This window comes from Thunnus thynnus, chromosome 16 (genome assembly GCF_963924715.1).
Source record: "Thunnus thynnus chromosome 16, fThuThy2.1, whole genome shotgun sequence".
NCBI lineage: Eukaryota > Metazoa > Chordata > Actinopteri > Scombriformes > Scombridae > Thunnus > Thunnus thynnus.
In genome coordinates this window covers 3,419,150-3,437,502 of record NC_089532.1, presented here as the reverse complement: position 1 = coordinate 3,437,502, position 18,353 = coordinate 3,419,150, and the positions used below count along the sequence as shown (strand labels likewise).

The window sequence follows — 18,353 nt, the reverse complement described above, 5'->3', positions numbered from 1 at the left end:
ATCTCTTGGTTTGTTGAATTTTAAGCCTCATTTTCTAGTTTTTGCTAGTTTAGCTTTCTTTAAATATGGAGTCTATGAACACAAGGTTACTGAAGATACTGTAAGTAGGTAATCAAATTCTACAGCCCATTCATTACAATGGTAAGGAGATATATTCAGCCAATTCTGGCTTATTACAGATATGTCAATATGTCAACATGTGGTAACTGCAGTCTGGTAAATGTTTTATAGGCTGAAGTTAAATTTGATCCTTGCATTTCTTGACTGAAGTTTAATATAGCTTTGGTTGTATTTTTTTTTGTTGTATTTGTGTTTGTGTCTTTGATTGTTATATTAATGGTTTCTATTGTTGCTGTTTTAAATGCTGTACTGTAGAGTAAATAACACAGTACTGTACATTTTGTACTAACAGGAAATGATACCGAGTGTTGACAGACATCAAACAAACACTGGAACATTACGTCCAATATCATACTTTGCCACAAAAAGCTACTAAAATGCATTTGCATCTTCAGTTTTTTTAGAATTACACATGAAATGTTCACTTCTGTGTATTAATACCTATGTTTTCTAATGGTATTATTTGTACTGCTTTTAACTGCATTATCTCCAGTCTTGGTTGTGTGAATATTAGAGCTCACCTCTCGTCCTGAAGGTCTTTCAGAAGATGTTTGACTTTGTCTGACTCCACAGACTGTTTTTCTCTGCTCTGCAGCCACTCACAGAAGCTACTGTGATGCTTCTGTAGACTAGAGAATAAATGACACACATCAAGAAACAAGGTTCACTTAGTGGTTACAATCACACTCATCATTTCACTTCAAATTGTGAGATTCCTAAAAAAAAGTCCAAATTTTTATGCTTGCGTTTTTTAACAGAATGGATTTACAGCTAAATTTTTTTTGCATAAATGGAAATTTATTAGCTCTGGTGCTGTTGAGGGAACCAAGGAAGCATTTACCTGTTCAAGTCGCTGAGGAGAGACTCCATTTGTGTCTGCCTGTTGTGGCAGTGGGTTCTGAATGTGGCCACCTCCTCCTGCTGCTCCTTCAGCCAGTCTGTGAGCTCAGAGAGCTGCTGAGGAGGTATCTGCTCGCTGCCTCTCTCCAGCTGACCTCTCAGCTGGTCCAAACGTCTCTCTGCATCCTTAGATTTTAAGAAGCTCTGATGGACAGAAGAGCAACTGTAAGGATCTATTCATCTTATATTTACAGTCTCAGTCATAACTGGACAGCACTGGTGACTGGAGTGATATATATACAGTATCTACCTCTCCAATCATCTGTCCACTTACAGTGAGTCTTTGCAGATATGTTTCCACAAATGTTCTGCTCTCAGGGTTCTCAAAACACTCATTGACGGCCAGTTGCAAGTCCTGGAACCATTCCTCAAATGACTGTCTTTCATCTAGGGAAAAAAATTATAATATTATTATAATCACAATTTACTATAAACAGGAATAAAATATCCAAAATGCAAGATAAATAAAAGATGAGTACAATTTATATGGAAAAACAAGGACAAAAACAACATTTTCTGGTTAAATATCCATCTTTTCTTTCATATTTCATTATGGAAATTATTGTCATTGGAAAAATAAACACAATAAGTAATCAAAAATCACAATAGACAGCACAACTTTATTATATATCATCATTTATCTCCACAATACTTCCTGTCACTTTCCACAACTAAAAGCAACGAAAGCTGACACAACTTCAAACACGAACCTTTGATAACCTTCAGAAGACCCTTGTCCCTCTCCTCTCTCTTCAGATGGATCATGTCCTTGGTGCGGGAGATGGCCTCCTTCAGTCTGCTGCAGTCCACTGAGAGCGCCTCCAGCACCTGAGGACTAGCCACACTGGAAACCAAACCCACCTCCTTCAGCACGGCCTCAGCCTGCTCCTCCTGAGCCTCCAGATCATCACACAGATCCTGGTGAGGACGAGATATACAGTGAAATTCAAGGTATCCGAGTTACAGCAGAATCCAAAGAAAATCAGCCAGTGAGGGTTAAACTCGCCAATGTGGAACATCTTTTACAGATACAGAAGCTAAAATACAACAGTAAGTCTCCAGAATAAAGGATTTAACCAAAGTGAGTGGCAACATCTGACAGCTGTGTACCTGAATCTTAGTTTCCACGTTTGGTTCTGAAGCATCAATCTTACTGAGAGAACACTGGATATTCTCTATAGCTGACTGGCACTCCTCCATCTTCTCAGCCAGGTGTTTCTTCACAGCTATCAACTCCTCAAAGACATCAGTGCAGTCGGTAAACAGCTCCTTCACCTGCTCCATCCTCTTCCTCAGCTGGCTTTCCATCACCTGGAAGATGCAGAGAAGAGAAAAGAGACAAGCAGGGTAGAGTAGAATAAAGCACTGTAATAAGGACACAGACACTGTAAAAGAAGTGAAACCAAGAACACCAAAAGTATTGAATGTTGATCACTCATATCAGTTTATGTTCATAATAATAAAAGCAGAAAGGATACTCACCTGCAGCTCCAGTGGAGCCTCCTGAGTCTGTAGCATTTGCTGGATTTCTACAGACTTCTTGTGGAAATGCTCAATGTTCTCCTCATTGTGCTGGATATCATCCTACAAAATATTACAAAGTTTAGTAAAACTCTTATGTTATAAATATACTGTAGATCACATAAACTGGAGATGTAATCAATATAACTGAAGATTTTGCATTCCTATCACATAAGAATACACTTGTTGGGTGCGGCTGAGGATATCTGTGAGGCTTCTATGGGAATCTTACCCTCATGGCAAGTACTTGCTGCTCGTTATTGAAGGGGTGGCTCTCTGAGAACAGGACCAGTTTGGCTCCTGCCCAGCTGTCTACCTCTCCCCCCATAATCAGCTGCTTCTCCCACACCTCCAGTGCCACCCGGAGGTTATCCATGTATGCGTCTGTCTTCTCAGTCACCTGCAAGAGCACCGAAAAACATCGATCATCAGTTCAGATTAGCTGAAGACAGAAGTGATCTTCCCATCTTCCCATCTTCCCAAAATTAGACTTATGTCCTGTTTTTAGTTTTATCTTTATTAAGAGGCAAAGCTGATCAGTAGGCTGGAGATACCACTATCTCAGTGGGTGCAGCCAAGCATTTTTAGAGCTTTTACAGAGTAATTACGATTAGTCACGTTTATACAATAATACTAATACTGCTGCTGCTGGATCCACTAATTTACTGGATTACAACTGCAAGAAAACCAACTGTAATGCACACTACAGAAATTCATTGTATGTACTTTTTTATTGTATGTACTTTATTAAAGGATATAGCTGATGATTTTCTATATGGTTTCTATTCTATAAGAATAAGAAGTTGTGATATGTAGCACAACAAGCTAATGAAGCTAATGGAACTGACCTTCCTGCACATGCTCAGTGGCATCTTCCTTACACAGAACTATTCTCCAGAGACTGAAAACATGATCACTGTTATTAGTCTTTGGAGTTTCTAAACAAACTTCCTCTCTTTTTCCTACAATGTAAAACTTCAATCACACCATATTACATTATATGACTCTCAAGGCCTGTTTGCTACAATTCATATCCCAGTTGTGTCAAAACTTCAAAATCTCTCCATCTACAGATCTGAATAAATTTTGCTATAACCACAAGTTTAGCAAAACCTCTCTTAATTGTTACGTTCCCATCTCACTTCCCCACACAGGTGCTTACATCCAGCCAGCTGTCCATCATTGTATCAGCCTCTGCCTCGAACGGAGTCTCGCTGCAGTCTGGGAACTTCTTCAGTTGGGACTGGAGCTGCCTGCAAACACCCCTCATCTCTTCCATACGCTCCCCGAGGCCGCTCAGCTCCTCCTTAATATCACTGACCTGCACAAATGTACACATGTGAACTTACAACACACCTGAACACACAGTGATCTTATTCTAGAATATGTCTGCCATCTACTGGTTCATTATAATTACTGTTTATGTGTGTGTGTGTTTGCATTTGTTTAAACTATTGAGACAAAATTTAAAATCTATTTTTTTTATCATGTGTTTGTATATTTGTTGTCTTATATGTATAAATATTTAAATGCTTTTTATTCATGATCTTAAGCTGTTTAAAGCACTTTGCAAAGTTATACTATTATATACAAAACATTTCATAAAAAATGTTTTGTTATTGGGTGGGTCATAGCTTACAGAAGTAAATGTTTAATTTGGAAAGAATTATATTGTAGACGGTGTAAAAATAATTTTGTGGACTCACCTTGGTTATACTTCTCTGCAGGTTGTCCTTGCCCATGTAGGAGGCCTGATCACTGATGGTCTGCTCTGCTCTCTGCATGGTGTTGCTCAGGTGGCTTCGGCAGCTCTGGAACTTCTTCAGCAGCTCCACCAGGACGCTGCACTGCTGCTTCCTGCAGGATGAGGAAGATAACAGAAGGGATTTTAGGGTGATGTACACGTATCCTCTGATGGCCAACAGTGTCTGTCAACCGTCTAAACAAAACTGAATAAAAAACTGACACATAACATCACTGTTTTTAGTAAACACATGATTATGAGGTGGCCAGTGTACTGAACATGCTCCTCCTGTCTAACCTACCTGTCAGTCAAAGTGCTCTGAGTCTCTTCATACTGAGTCTCCAGCTCCTGAAGGGGGTTTTCTTCTCCTTCCTGCCCCTCTTGGAGTTCACGGAGGCTCTGGAGCTCTGAGTTCTGAGCCTGCAGCTGACCCTCCAAATCTGACAGGACACGAAGCCTGAAAAATACAAGATTATTGTTACAAGATCATTTTTGGAATTCAGGCTTTTCTCCTTCACAGAAATGTATTAAGATACTTCTCAGATCAACATTTTAAGAGGTATCTTGTGTGTGCACAACTCTGGTTCACAGTATGACCTTTCACACAACACACTTCAATGTAAAAGATGTAATCAAAAACACAAACAGCAAGGGAAAAGAGTAAACACATTTAAAAAACTTGAAATAAAACCTTAAACCTGAAGAAATCCAATTAAACAATGATATCAAAAGCATAGCAGACACTCAACACACACCTCTGTTGCACAGCAGGCATGGTGGGCTCCTTCAGGCCTCGAGTTTCAATGGTATCCTGCAGCTTCTTCAGCTCCCCCAGCAGCGTCCTCTTCCTCAGGCCCAGGGACTTACTCTGGGTCTCCTTCTTGAGGCTCTTCTGCTGGCCTACCAGCCCACTGTCAGCCTCCTCCAGCTTCCTCAGCAGAGCGCTCACCATGTCCAGGCAGGACGCTGGAACACCATCCCTGGTGACTGTCAGCCTGGCCCCCTGCAGGAGCAGATCCAGCTGAGGCGCCTTGTCTTTCAGACTGTCAATGCTCTGTCTGATCAGACCCAGCTTAGTGCGGCACTCTTGCAGTACCACAGCATCGCTGCATGGGGCACCCTGGACTCCAGAGATGTCTTCATCTACAGTGCGAAGTGACATGAGGAAGCGGTCAAGGGCGCGAGCAGCTGCTTCACTCTTCCGGACCTGCTGTCGGAGCTGATCCAGGCTGGTTTTGTGGGTCCTGACCTCACGGGACAGAGGGAAGCAGTCTCTGGGGTCAAGGTTGCTGGATTCAGGGTCCAGACGGGACAGCTGGTCCAATTCACTCTGGATATTGTCATCAAGTTCCTGAAGCAAAAGGAGTTAAAATACCACATGTGGTAGGGGGGTTTATACATTTTAGTGGCAAAGCTGCTTGAGCTAGAAACAGTGTTAAGATGTGTTCAGACTAAATGCAAAGCAAGTTTTTGCCTGCCTTTAATGGTGCAAATTTAACCACCAGACTGTTTGTGCAGTCTGTTTATTCACTACAGTCAATGAACACTTCAGATTCAGTCTGAACATACCTTTAGTCTTTCTCACAAACTGCAAATAATCAAACACACAAAAAGAACAAGTGCAAATTCATTCTTTAGCTATTAAGGCTGGTAACCTTTATATGAATATCTATAATTGATATTTGCACATGTATTTTTTCACCGGTGCATTTAAAGCATCTCATTTGGTGACCAGAATGGTTTTCCTACTTGTTCACTTTGATAATACAGGCTGCACTCTTCTCAACATTTACTTAATCTGGGCCTCAGGGAGGGGTCCCTAAATATCTATGAATGGATAGATAATTTTTGTGGGACAGATTTGACTAAATTAAACAGAAAAGAAAGGTACTCATGGCTGACAGCAGACCTTGATGTCTTTCAGCATGTTGGTATTGGACAGTGTGAAGGCGGTGATGTCTTTGGGTTGCCTCAAGTAGCGGTCCAGACGATCCGTGAAGTCCACCATGTGGTTCTCAGTGGAGTCGATCTGTCTGAGGGCGGAACCCAGCGAGCTGCCTCTCCTCTGAAGGTTGGACTGTTGGCTGCGCCACTGCTCATTCAGCTCCACCTTCTCCTGCTCCAGACCATTGTTCCCGCTCAATTGGGAACACTGGGAGCAGTGGTTTGCATACTCTGACCACAGAGACTCTGTTTCCTGCCTCAGAAACTGAGAAAGGAGTTCAACTCAAAACTACTAGCATATTATGGGGATTTGTTTGCTTATGAAACAAGAGAGCAAATGTGAACTGTGATATTTAAGTCCCTGATACACGCAAACTTATATTGTACCTGTATTTCCTGGAGCCGTGTGTGCAGGCCTTTAAGAGAGACGGAGTCCGAGGGAACATCTTTGATGCTCTGTTCATTTTTAGCCAGCTGGGCTTGCAGAGTCCTCTTACAATTCTCATATCTGGAGATTTTATAAGTTAAAACAAACAGAGACATTGAATATATTAACCTCCAGACAGGTTTGACAACACTGTGTGTCATGTTAGCTTATCAAGAAGCCTAGACTGCTCTAAATTCAGTTTACCTTTCTAAAACCTCCTTTTTGTTGACTTCTTCCTCTACAGAGGTCTGCTTTTCAACCTCCTTCCTCTCCACAGTGACTGTCTTCACTGTCACTTGAGACACCTAAAGAAGAATAATAGTATGTTATCTGCATGGCGTTGCTCAGTGATCAGCTGGAATCAAGGAAACTGGTAGAAGTTCTAGCATGGTCTGCAAAATTTCCCTGGATGAAAACAGTTTAAACATTTAAATGAATTCTACTTGTTGAGTTTTATCTAGACGGTGCATAGTTTCTAACCTCAGCTGTGACCTGAGGTTTGTCACTTGGTCCTGTAGGCTCCCTTTTGGGGGTCAAATCTTCACCGAAGACAACAGGAATCCTGCAAAAACAGAAATGATAATAATGATTTTAACATTTTATCTGAAGTGCTGCACAAGACAACATCTGTATTTAAAAAGCCATGACAGGAATTGGAACATTTCACAGTTTGAAGGAGTTCATGACCCAGAATTTAACTGAAATGGTTTTCTGTTCTGGTCCATCTTTATCTCCAAACATATATATAAGTGATTTAACCTCAGATTCAGAAAGTACAACTTTTGGGGGGGCTGCTCACTTCTTGCTGTTTTCACTATTTATCATATCTCACCTTGTATCAGGGAGTGGTGCATCTTGGTCTCCGCTGAACTGACGCTGGATGGCAGCCAGTCTCTTCTCGCATTCCCTCAGCTGAGTCTGGGCCAGGCGGTGAGCATCCTCAGGGCTCAGCGTGTCACACAGCTCATTCAAGGCCTCCAGGTGCTGCTCTGCCTGGGCAAGGCTGCCGTCCGCTGAGAAGCAAGCCTGGTGAATGTTGACACAACAAAAACAGTGAGCAAACAGGTACAGTAATAATTACATTTGCAACCAGAGGATTAATAGTATAAATGTCCTACTTTTTTTTTTTCAAAATATTTTACAAAATCTATAGAGACTTACAATATGTTTAACCCATCTGTTTATTTGAATCTAATATTAATAAAATAAATTTAAAAAAATTAAAATAAATTTATTTCTCATTTTTAGTTAAGACAGCTTAACAGGCATACTGCAACATGCAAGCAATCCCCCAGATGGTAGCAGCCAATAGGTGTATAGCACAAATAATAAAAGAATGCTGTTTTTTTCTTTTACTAAAAATGTAATGTCATCTATACTGTGTTGCTTATATTGTATAACTCATGAGAAATTCATTTAAATTAATATATTTGTGTTACTTTGTTGGTTATGACTGGTTGTTTGTCTGTTTTTTCTGTTAAACTACTGTGAAGGCAATAATTTGTCTTTTACGGTACTGTAAAAACACACTCCAATAAAAACAGCAGTCTCTTAGACATGCAACCAGAATGAAGTATCACAATTACCACGTCCCAGTCTCAGAGTCTCCTTTGAGGCATTCAAAGAAGGAGGAAGAAAAAAGTAAGATATGCAAAGCAGATAATTTAGCTGCTTATCTATCCACCAAACCACACCTGCCAAGAGTTCAGCTCTAGTTATTTAGCTACCTGGGCTTGGTTTTGTAATTGGCAGCGTAAATTCATCTCACACTGCAGGGCAACTGTGTTAAAGTGTTTCCTTGTTACTTCAAACCGTAATTGTTGCAAAAAGCCTGAGATCTCAGCTCTCACGGCCTGGGTGATCAAATAAAATGGATTAAGAAAAACCACATGACATGTTAGAACATAGAATTCAATAAAAAATTTAATGACATTAATTCTTTATGTGCATGCTTTATATGCATACAAATAAACAGTTTTCTGGCATTCATATTTCCAAAAAGCTGACAAAGGCAGAAAAATGTTCCAACAGTAGCACATTTGTGGTTTAAAGACATACACAAGCAATTATCTTGCACAGTCAAACCTCAAATAACACAATAAAGCCTCATTAGAATTAACATATGTTACTGCTCCACTCTCAATAGCAATTAAAATACCACGCATTAACACCAACCTCCCATATCAAGTGAGTTTGTGTCCTACCTCCCACTGTGACCTGACAGACTGGGTGAAGAACTCCATGTCACTGAGCTGTGAAGGGGTACAGAAGGCCTCCATGCCCTCGGCTGCTCTCAGGAACTCCTCCAGCAACTCTGGATCCAGGGCCCTTAGAGTCTCCTGAGGGGAAAGGCATATATTTAATGAGCAGATTGGATCCTTGCAAATCGGTTGATTTGTTACAAACAACTGAAATAAGAAAAAAGATAAGTAGTGTGCTCATTTTGGCATATTTTCTGTATTATTTTTGTAAATATTTCCTCTTTAAAAGTTATTACAGCACAGTTTCTCAGTCTATTGCCAGAAATATGCAATGTTCATCTCCTGTGTGTCATATGATTTTTTTTCCAAGAAAGAATAACCAACTATGTGGTTTTAACTGTTACATCATCTGGCAATGGAGAGCATTAAAACAAATATATACTTGAATAAAAATACTACTAGTGGTTAGTAAGACTGATATTACAGAAATTATTATCAGTATTTATGATTACCTCTTTCACTGATGCTTGATCAGCTGATATACGTTTGTCTTTGAAGACATTGATGGCTTCCAGGATGTGCTCCTGCAGGCAGTGCTTGGCCTCCTCAAAGCCGTTCCTGGCCAAAGCTTGGGCCTTGGCGTAAGCCTCTGTGTAGGCCTGGGGAGGTGCCTGGGCCAGGGCCAGAGGTTTGATGCAGAGGTCTGGCGAGTCAGCCTGGGCCTGAGGCAACACATTGACCTGGGAGAGGAGAATGGTTTGCGGCTGTTGAGGTTTGGGTTGCAGAGGAGACTGGGTTTGAGGTGTTGACTGTGGAAGTGGCTGGGTCTGAATGCTGGCTTGTGGGGGTGATTGAGGCTTGGATTGTGGCAGTGACTCAGCATTGGGTTGGGTTGGTGATTGAGCCTCGGGTTGAGCTGGTGATTGAGCCTCGGGTTGTGGTGCTATCTGGGCCTCTGGTTTGGGTTGTGGTGGCGACTCAGCCTCAGGTTTGGTTGGTGACTGATCCTTGGGTTGTGGTGGTAACTGGGACTCAGGTATGGGTTGTGGCAGCTTTTCAGCTTTGGGTTGGGTTGGTGACTGAACCTTAGGTTCAGTTGGTGATTTAACTTCAGGTTGTAGTGCTAATGGGACCAATTGTTTGGGCTGTGGCTGTGATTCAGCTTTAGATTGAGTTGGTGCCTGAATTTCCAGCTGTGGTTGTAGCTGGGCCTGAGGTTTGGTTTGTGGAGGTGCCTGCTGGAACTGAGGCTTGAGCTGAGGCTGCTGAGTCTGGGCCTGAAGATTTGATTGTACAGATGGCTGTGTCTGAATGTATGTTTGGGACTGAGCCTGCAGCTGAGGTTGGAGCTGGAGCTGTGCAGGACGCTGAGGATGGTGTGGTGTTTGTGATTGAGGAGGTATTTGAACTTGGATATGAGGCTGAGGGTGACGCTGAGTTTGGGACTGATGCTCAACCTGTGAATATTGCTGGGCCTGGGGATAAGGCTGGGGCTGGAGATGTGGTGGAGCCTGCATCCAGGTCTGTTGCTGAACTTGGCCTTTTTGTGTCTGGATATGAGCCATATTATAAGCGCTCATCTGAGGCTGTTGTTGCATGGGACTCTGGGGCCTCATTTGGGTTTGTGCTTGAGCCCAAAGTTGGGTTTGTGTTTGTTGCTGCAACTGAGGCTGAGTATATGATGGCCCCATGTGAGAATACCCAGGGGGCCCCATTTGAGGTCCTTGCTGGGGCCTAACTTGGCCCCACTGTGGCACAGCCTGAGCTGTTGGATAACCCTGAGACTGTGGAGCTTGAGATGGAGAGTGAGCCTGGGAGTAACCCGGTGGGTAGAGCTGGGGTTGTGCCGTAGCCTGTGGACGCTGGATAGGCATTGGGGATGAGGTTCTGACTTGAGTCCAAGCCTGCAGTTGGCCCTGGGACACATGGCCTGGGTGCTGGGCTGCGGGCTGAGGATGTGTTTGATACTGAGTCATAGGATGAGAATGATGCTGAGGCTGGACAACAGGTCGAGCTTGGGTTTGATGTTGAGTCAAAGTTTGGGTACGACTTGTTTGGGCCATTGGCTGGGCAAGGGTTTGAGACTGGGCAGTTGGAACTTGGGATTTAGCCATTGGTTGAGTATGCATTAGAGGCTGTGTCATTTGTTGAACATTGGTATGAGGCTGGGGCATACGCTGAACATGGGTTTGAGCCTGGGACATGGACTGAGCATGCATTTGAGGCTGGGTATTTGGCTGAGGATAGGTTTGACCCCGGACCATTGACTGAGGATGAGTCTGAACCTGGGCCATGGACTGAGGTTGGCTTTGAGAATGCAAGATTGACTGAGCATGAGTTTGAGGATCAGCCATCACTTGGACATGGGTTTGAGCCATCGTTATTGACTGAGTGTGAGTTTTGGCCTGAGTTTGTATAGGTGGCTTTGGGGAGGGTGGTCTGACAGGGGCCCATGACTGTGGATGACTACGAAGCTGAATGTGGGATGGCAAAGGAGGCTGAATTTGGCTCTGCATTGGAGATGAAGGTCTGACTTGAGCCCATGCCTGCGCTTGAGCCACAGCTTGGCCAGGGGCAATAGCTTGGAGCTGACCCTGTGGCTGCATAGACAGCTGAGGCCCAGCTGGGATGCGTGTCTGTGACTGAACTGGACCTTGGGGCTGGAACTGTGGCTGTGGCTGTGTCTGGGTCGATAACTGTGTAATCACAGGGCCATGGGCCTGTGGAGGAACTTGTGTCTGTGATTGACCTTGGCTCACTGTGGTTTGTGACATGGTCTTCAGTTGTTGCTGACTGTCTGTAGTGGTGTGGGACACACTTGTGGACTGCACTTGCACTTGACTTTGAGCCTTTGTTTGTGGGTGAGGCTGAACCATAGTTGCAGTCTGGGATTTAGCCTTTGTGTCTGAATCTTGTTGTTCCTGTTTTACAACAGGCGGTGGTTGTTTTTGTTGTTCCTGTACTTGTTGATGCTGCAGCAATTCTTCCTGTTGCTTTTGCTGTTGTTTTGGAAGTTGTTTTTGCTGCTGCTCTAGATTTTTAGGCTTCTGTGTTTGTGTTTGTTGCTTCTTTTGCTGTTTTTGTGGTTGTTTAGGAGCCTTAGCATGTGCCTCAGGCTGTGTAGTCTGGACTGGTTTCTGAGTGGAGTCCTGGTCTGCCTTTGGAGCTGGAGTTTTATGCTCTCCTGAGCCTTGTTTCTGAAGCCAGGGCCGGTTCTTCATGGCCTGAGCCTTTCTGCTTTGAAGCTCTTTGGTGCTCAGAGGTTTCTTTGCTGCTGGTTGTTGGGGTGAAGTCTGCATGTGGGTCTCAGGTGTCTGTTTAACTTGTGTTTCAACCTGTATATGTGTGACCACATGCTCTTGAGCTTGATACTGATGCATTTCTACCTGATGTTGCTCCACCTGTTCTTGTTCTTGCTTCTGCTGCTGTTGTGGTTGTTTAGGCATCAGTTCCTGCACTACTTCTTGTGGTGGCTTCTGTTTGGGTTTTTGGTGTTTTAGCTCGTTTTCCATTTGTGTGTCAAGTTGTTCTTGCTGCTGCAGCTGTTGTTGCTGTATCAATACTTGCTCCTTAGTCTCGGCAGTAGTCACTGTGTAGGCCTCAGCCTGGCCTTCTGGAGGCGACTTTGTCCTAGTCTGCGTCACAGCTTGTGCATAGCTATATGGCAATGGAGGAGAAGTCATTTGTTCTTCTCTGTATTCCTGCACCACTATCTTTGGCACAATAGTTTCCTGATATTGATGAGAAACTACTTGTGTTTCGGGCTCCTGAGTTGGCTCCATGGTGTCCGGCTCTCTCAGATGTTGAGGTTTGTCTTTAGCCTTGATAAAGATTTTTGATGGAGGTCCTTCCGGGGGGCTTCTACTTCTGTCTCTTCTGGCTCCTATGCTGCTCAGCATACCTACTGCTTCCTGAAATTGGAATAATTGACATTACAAAAACTGACCTCGTGATATATTGTATTACATGACAATAAGTGTTGACAGATTGGCATAAATGGAGCGTGACTTGATTCATGGAGGAGCTATGATTGTTTTAAGCCTCTGTTCCTAAAAATGTCTTTGAATGGACCAGATGAAGGAATGAGGATGAAAACAAACCCCCTTAACTTTTCTCGTTTCCTATTGGCTCAAGAACAGAACATGTCAAACTCAGTGGTTAGTCAATAATAAAAAGATAACTGGCCTGTGACTGAGCAACAGCAGCTCGCACTCGGTCCTGCATGGCGGATGCATGGAGGTACTGGATGGGAGAGCTCTTCTGATTTGTCATCACCATCACCTGAAGGTCCTGCTCCTCTGTCACAACTTGACCCTCCAGCTGTAGTCCACGGGAAATCAGGACCTGCAGGAATAAATAGTGTCTAATACCTATTGACAATTCCCCAAATAAGCATTCTGGTTTCTTTATGAAATAAGCTTGTTACTGAAGCTGTAATTCTTTCACAATAACCGCAATTTGGATATACAGTCACATCACAACAGTCTCCCTTTTCTGTGGATCATCTCACCCTGGCTCTTGGGTCCTGGCCCTGCTGCTGTCGCTCTGCCGCCCTCAGCAGCTGGTAGAGCTCCCTGGCTTCTCTCTCCCAGTGCAGAAGTTCAGCCAAGCGACTGTCCAGGCCCGACACACTGTGCTGCAGCTCTGCACACACCTGTTCTGCCTCACACAGGGTCTGCATTACCTGGCAACAACAAGAACATGGATGGTAACAAACAGGCAAACTTACATGCACAATGCAACAATTACATACTGTATGAATTACCATATAAGCCTGAATATAAGAATTTCTGGAAAATTACTTGAGGGTCGTCTTATATTCGAGAACAAGACAATTACATGTTCACATTATTAGATATTTGTTTTGAATGGAGAGAGTACCAGTGTTGCATTGTGGGTTGTAGCCTTCAGTTTGCTTGGCTAACAAGTGTCCTCAGGTCCATTTATAATGAGTCTGTTAGAGTTAACTGGCTCTAGAAATGTTTCGTTAGACCACTGTCACTTGCAGGAGTTCCTGATACCTCGTGTAATGTGCTTTGGAAATACATTTATGAGTGAAAATGAAAAAGTCCAAAGCATCTTCTGACGTCTTTACTTCGGAAACAGACCATGGGCTGAATCCTCTATCAAGCAGCCAAGAATTAGTGCTGTCACAGATGACGAGGAGCTCAAAAAGACAAAAACGCAGTCTGAGGAATAACTACAGATAACTACTGGAGAAAAAGATTTTGACAGTTTCCATGAGACTGACAGGAAAGAATGTGAATATGTAACTGATAGACAAGCCACACAAATGTGGGATTTACATTCTGCTTTAATAGTTTTATTTCACTTTAATGAGGGAAAAGGATTCAAGGACGAGGACTCTTTTCTTCTTGGATTAATAGTACGTCAGGGAAAATTTCCCATTAGGACTAGTGTGAAAATGTTTCGCAACTTCAAAAAGTCTTTTGTAAAAGACATGTGTTGGAAAAGGGAGTTTGTCTTATGTTTGGTAGATATTTTATGAAGAGAATAAAAAAGGAAGGAAATGTCCATACTTCAGGTATAGCTAGCTTCAGTCTCTGTAATTGATCCATTGGGCATTCTGGGGAGGGAGCCAGAGCCTCCATATCCACTTCTTTTATCTTCCTCATTATAAACTGAAGGGCAAAAAGCAAACAGTTAACACAAGAGAAACATATCTGGAGATTTAAAGTAATATGGTTGTAACAGTGTATAAGATGATCACTCAACACTTGACAGGCTAATTGATTAATCTTGTAACTAATCTTCTAATACCATACAAAATTACCATTTGAATCAGTACTTTATGTCATAAGTATCATAAGCATGAAAAGAGACTCCACTATGTGAATACAGGACTGTTTGTTGCTTTTTCCTCTGAAATTCCCTTAAAATTGTACATTTAATGTTTATGTTCTGCTTAGAGCTGAGTCAAAGTCACAAGTTGAGAGAGCTAAAAGTTCAGAACAGTTCAGTCAACGTGTGATTTATTCATCCATTAGTCCTACCTGTATTCTTTTCCTGTAGGTACGTAGAGGACCTGCCATCGTCTCCAGAGGCTCTTTGAGAATAAGAGTGGCTTCTCTGATTATAGCCTGTAGGTCCTCAGGTCTGGCCTGGGCGTCAGCACTGGGCTCAGCCACACTATCCTGGAAAAAGCACAAGCAAAGAGGTTAAATAACAAAAAGATTACAAAACTCCCCCCCAACAATGAGACAAACAACAAAAGCTTGTAAAAAAGTAACAACTTGCTTTTACTAGAAATGTGTTTGGACTGATTTTAAAGATAAAATCATAGTTTGTGTGTTTATCAGATGTACTCCCAGGATTTTAATGGGCCTGTATTTAATACCACAGTGTGCACAATACAGCTGTCCATTATGCAACCTGAGAAAACAATGAAACGGCATGATGAAGGCCATGCACTTATAATTGCCTCCACACAAACTGTAAAGTCAACTCGAAGCCACTCCTTAATATTACAGCTTGGGAATAATTATAACAATGGGACGATCATGGCTTCAATTCCAATCATCTGAGAGATAAAATTACCCAAATCCTGTCACCTGCCCCCTTATAAAAACAGGAGAAACTAGGCCAACACATTAGGACAACAAAGACGCTCGTCCTGATAAAGACAAAGCCCTGCAGAGAGTTAAATATAGGAGAACAGTATAAACTGTAGATAAATACTTCTTCATCTATACTTCATATTTAATTGATTTTGTTTTACCTCTATGATTTTATCCCTTTTCCAGAATTCTCTTTTACTCTTTTACCATGTCTTAACTGATATTTATCCCGTTTTAATGCGTATGTATGTGAATGAATGTACACATACATGTATGTATGTGTGTGTATATCTGTATGTATATATATATATATCTATGTGTATGTGCATTTTATGTCATGAAAGGTGCTCTATAAATAAAGCTTATTATTGTTATTATTATTATCTGCAGAGCATTCATGTCAATGATAAAACACCAAGTCCTTAATGTGCACTATTTACTGGTTCCCAGCTTCTCAAAAGTGCAAATTGGTTGCATTTCTGTTTTTTATTATTGTTTGTATTACTGTTTTTTTTGTTTTGGACAATTGAGGACTGTTGGTTGGACAAAATAAGTAATGTGAAGACCTCGGACTCATGAGGTGCCTTTCTGTTACTATTTTTTTGACATGTTACAGAGTAAACGATTGAAAATGGTAAGTGATAGATGTGACATTTAAATAATCATAATTACAATCATTATTTGCAGCCTTATTTCATGTACATTAATTCTGCATCTCATAATTCTTGTGGCCAATAGCAGTATGTTCAACCTACAGTCAGTCTATTGATCTATCTATGAATCCTCTGATTAACAATGATTACACAATATTTTTACATTTTCATAAATAGAATTAGTGGCTTGTTTAGAAAAATAACTGGGTATTTATGATGATAACAATACTTATCATGGATGAGACATTAACAGTAAAGATGTCAGCAAAAATTATCGGCATTGATCAAAGAACATATGATTCGCTGTTTTTCCTCGTTTGGTAACTTACAAACGTGTGTCTCTTGACGAACTCGGCCCACTGCATGTTAAGTCTGCACAGCTCCTCCGCCAGACTCCTGCTGGTCTGAGGGTCGGTCGACTCCATCAGGAAGTTACCCATCTCGTTCAGATGAGCCTGCCGGGAGCCCCACTCAGCCAGAGACTCAGACGTTACCTTCATTAAAACATGAAAAATAAAAGTCTTAATCAAGAGACAGGGAAAAGTGATTATATGTTATTGATATATAATAATGTATTGATTTTCTGATATATTTTAGCAGAGGTTTTAGCATACATCTACACAAACATTCCTCCAATCACAGAACTGCTCTGGAGGCAGGAATAATCTCATTAGATTAGTTAAGTTTCAGTCAGCGGAGCCTAGCTGATGTCATCTTTTACTTTGACCAGATTTCCTCCTTTTTTCAGTTTCAAAATTGTTTTATTTTCCTTTTTTTGGTTATTCATAACAATTGGGTCAATGACATTATCTCTGCCACAAGATTAAGCTTCCCTGCCCTGGACCCCCACTTTTCCCAGCTTCCAGTCCAAGCTCCAGCCCTAGTTTCCAGGCTACCTCTTCAGCCCCAGGTTCCCGACCTTCCAGTACAAGGCTGAGGCTCAACTCCTGGTTCCCAGCTTTCAGCCTAAGCTCCAGCCCCAGTTTCCTAGGTGTCTGCCCAAGCTTCCCAAGGCCTGCATTCCCTTTCCCCAGCCTTTAAAATAAATACTTTATTCTTATTCTATCCCTGTCTCCTTGCTGCTCCGCCCAACACAACATAAATAAAATAAAAGATCAGCTTTGTGCAGAGCGCCAGTGATGACACGAGTAAAGATAACCACCATTACCACGGCGTTCGTGTCCTCTATGACTGCACTGTTTATAGAGGACATGTTTATAATACCTCTGGTCTGTGGCCGTGGCTGTGTGTTGCAGAGCCCTGCTCCATCCATGCCTGCATGGAGCTGAGGCAGTCGCTGTAGGAGTCCCAGGTGGACAGCACCCGTCCCATAGAGCTCTTGGCTGCAGTTACCTCCTCCAAAACCGTGGCCGTGTCCTCCTGCAGCTGCTTCACCTGCTGACTGACGTGGCGGTAGTCTGCAGCTAAAGAGCACAGAGACAAACAAGTCAGTCAATCTGTAAACTGGGCCTGATCGCTCGAAGTGAAGTGTCAATCCAGCTGCAAGGAGCAAAACAGATGTTGTCTGCTCCGTTCACAGTTAAGGAAAAAGTGCTGAACGGCAACATTCTTTAATCAGTTGGACGAAAAGGAGTCAAACTGAAGGAATTTTATACATCAGTCATGCAGTCCCAGAACACTTACCGAGAGCAGATTTGCTTGAATATTTCTCAGAATCCTGCTTCAACTTATGAAGGGCTGCATCCAACATAGAAGGCAGCTCCTGCGTGTTTACCAGCTCCTGTGAAATGACAAAATTATGAAAAAAATGAGAGATGACTTTGCTTTTCTTGTATCATTCCACTAAAGAATGTAAAATACATCAAAATAGTTTATTTGATGTATGGTGGCTGTTTTCCTCCTCAGCTGTCAGATGGTAAATGCACAACTTCCTAATACTGTTGTAAGCATTAGTATGTTTAGCATTACAATTAGCACCTTGGCTTTATTAATGCTAGCATGGCACATATACTTACCTCAAAGCTAAACATGCTAACTTTAGTGTGTACTGTTACAGTAGTTTTTTTGTCAGTTTTTGAGGCATCCTTACATGAACTGTGGGAAATATTTGACAAGTTGAAATATTGACCTCATAGTTGGCGTTAAAGGTAAAGTCAGGGCATCTCCAAAGTCATTTGGATTCATCCTCTGGGGTTCGTCAATGTCTGTACCAAATCTCCATGATACAATTATACTTTCCCCTCTATCTATTAGTATACTTTTACCCAAAATATATCATATAATGTGTAAAAGGCCAATATATTA

General features: G+C 42.1%; 1 protein-coding gene across 6 annotated transcripts in view; it reads right to left on the bottom strand.

Moving 5' to 3' along the window:
• The window catches only part of syne2b (spectrin repeat containing, nuclear envelope 2b), a 167,165-nt gene that overhangs the window by 116,556 nt on the left and 32,256 nt on the right, over positions 1–18,353 (bottom strand). For all 6 annotated transcript variants that reach the window (XM_067614887.1, XM_067614886.1, XM_067614890.1 and 3 more), the window contains 25 exons: positions 17,733–17,829; positions 17,313–17,512; positions 16,418–16,582; positions 14,872–15,012; positions 14,398–14,499; positions 13,368–13,541; positions 13,039–13,201; positions 9,370–12,764; positions 8,861–8,995; positions 7,489–7,682; positions 7,137–7,218; positions 6,861–6,961; positions 6,617–6,737; positions 6,195–6,494; positions 5,041–5,636; positions 4,587–4,742; positions 4,248–4,398; positions 3,704–3,862; positions 2,774–2,941; positions 2,503–2,604; positions 2,131–2,331; positions 1,731–1,938; positions 1,295–1,407; positions 962–1,164; positions 642–749 (listed from right to left, as the gene is read on the bottom strand). In XM_067614887.1, coding sequence (XP_067470988.1) covers positions 642–749; positions 962–1,164; positions 1,295–1,407; positions 1,731–1,938; positions 2,131–2,331; positions 2,503–2,604; positions 2,774–2,941; positions 3,704–3,862; positions 4,248–4,398; positions 4,587–4,742; positions 5,041–5,636; positions 6,195–6,494; positions 6,617–6,737; positions 6,861–6,961; positions 7,137–7,218; positions 7,489–7,682; positions 8,861–8,995; positions 9,370–12,764; positions 13,039–13,201; positions 13,368–13,541; positions 14,398–14,499; positions 14,872–15,012; positions 16,418–16,582; positions 17,313–17,512; positions 17,733–17,829 — 7,535 coding nt within the window. The remainder of the gene's footprint in view (positions 1–641; positions 750–961; positions 1,165–1,294; positions 1,408–1,730; positions 1,939–2,130; positions 2,332–2,502; positions 2,605–2,773; positions 2,942–3,703; positions 3,863–4,247; positions 4,399–4,586; positions 4,743–5,040; positions 5,637–6,194; positions 6,495–6,616; positions 6,738–6,860; positions 6,962–7,136; positions 7,219–7,488; positions 7,683–8,860; positions 8,996–9,369; positions 12,765–13,038; positions 13,202–13,367; positions 13,542–14,397; positions 14,500–14,871; positions 15,013–16,417; positions 16,583–17,312; positions 17,513–17,732; positions 17,830–18,353) is intronic.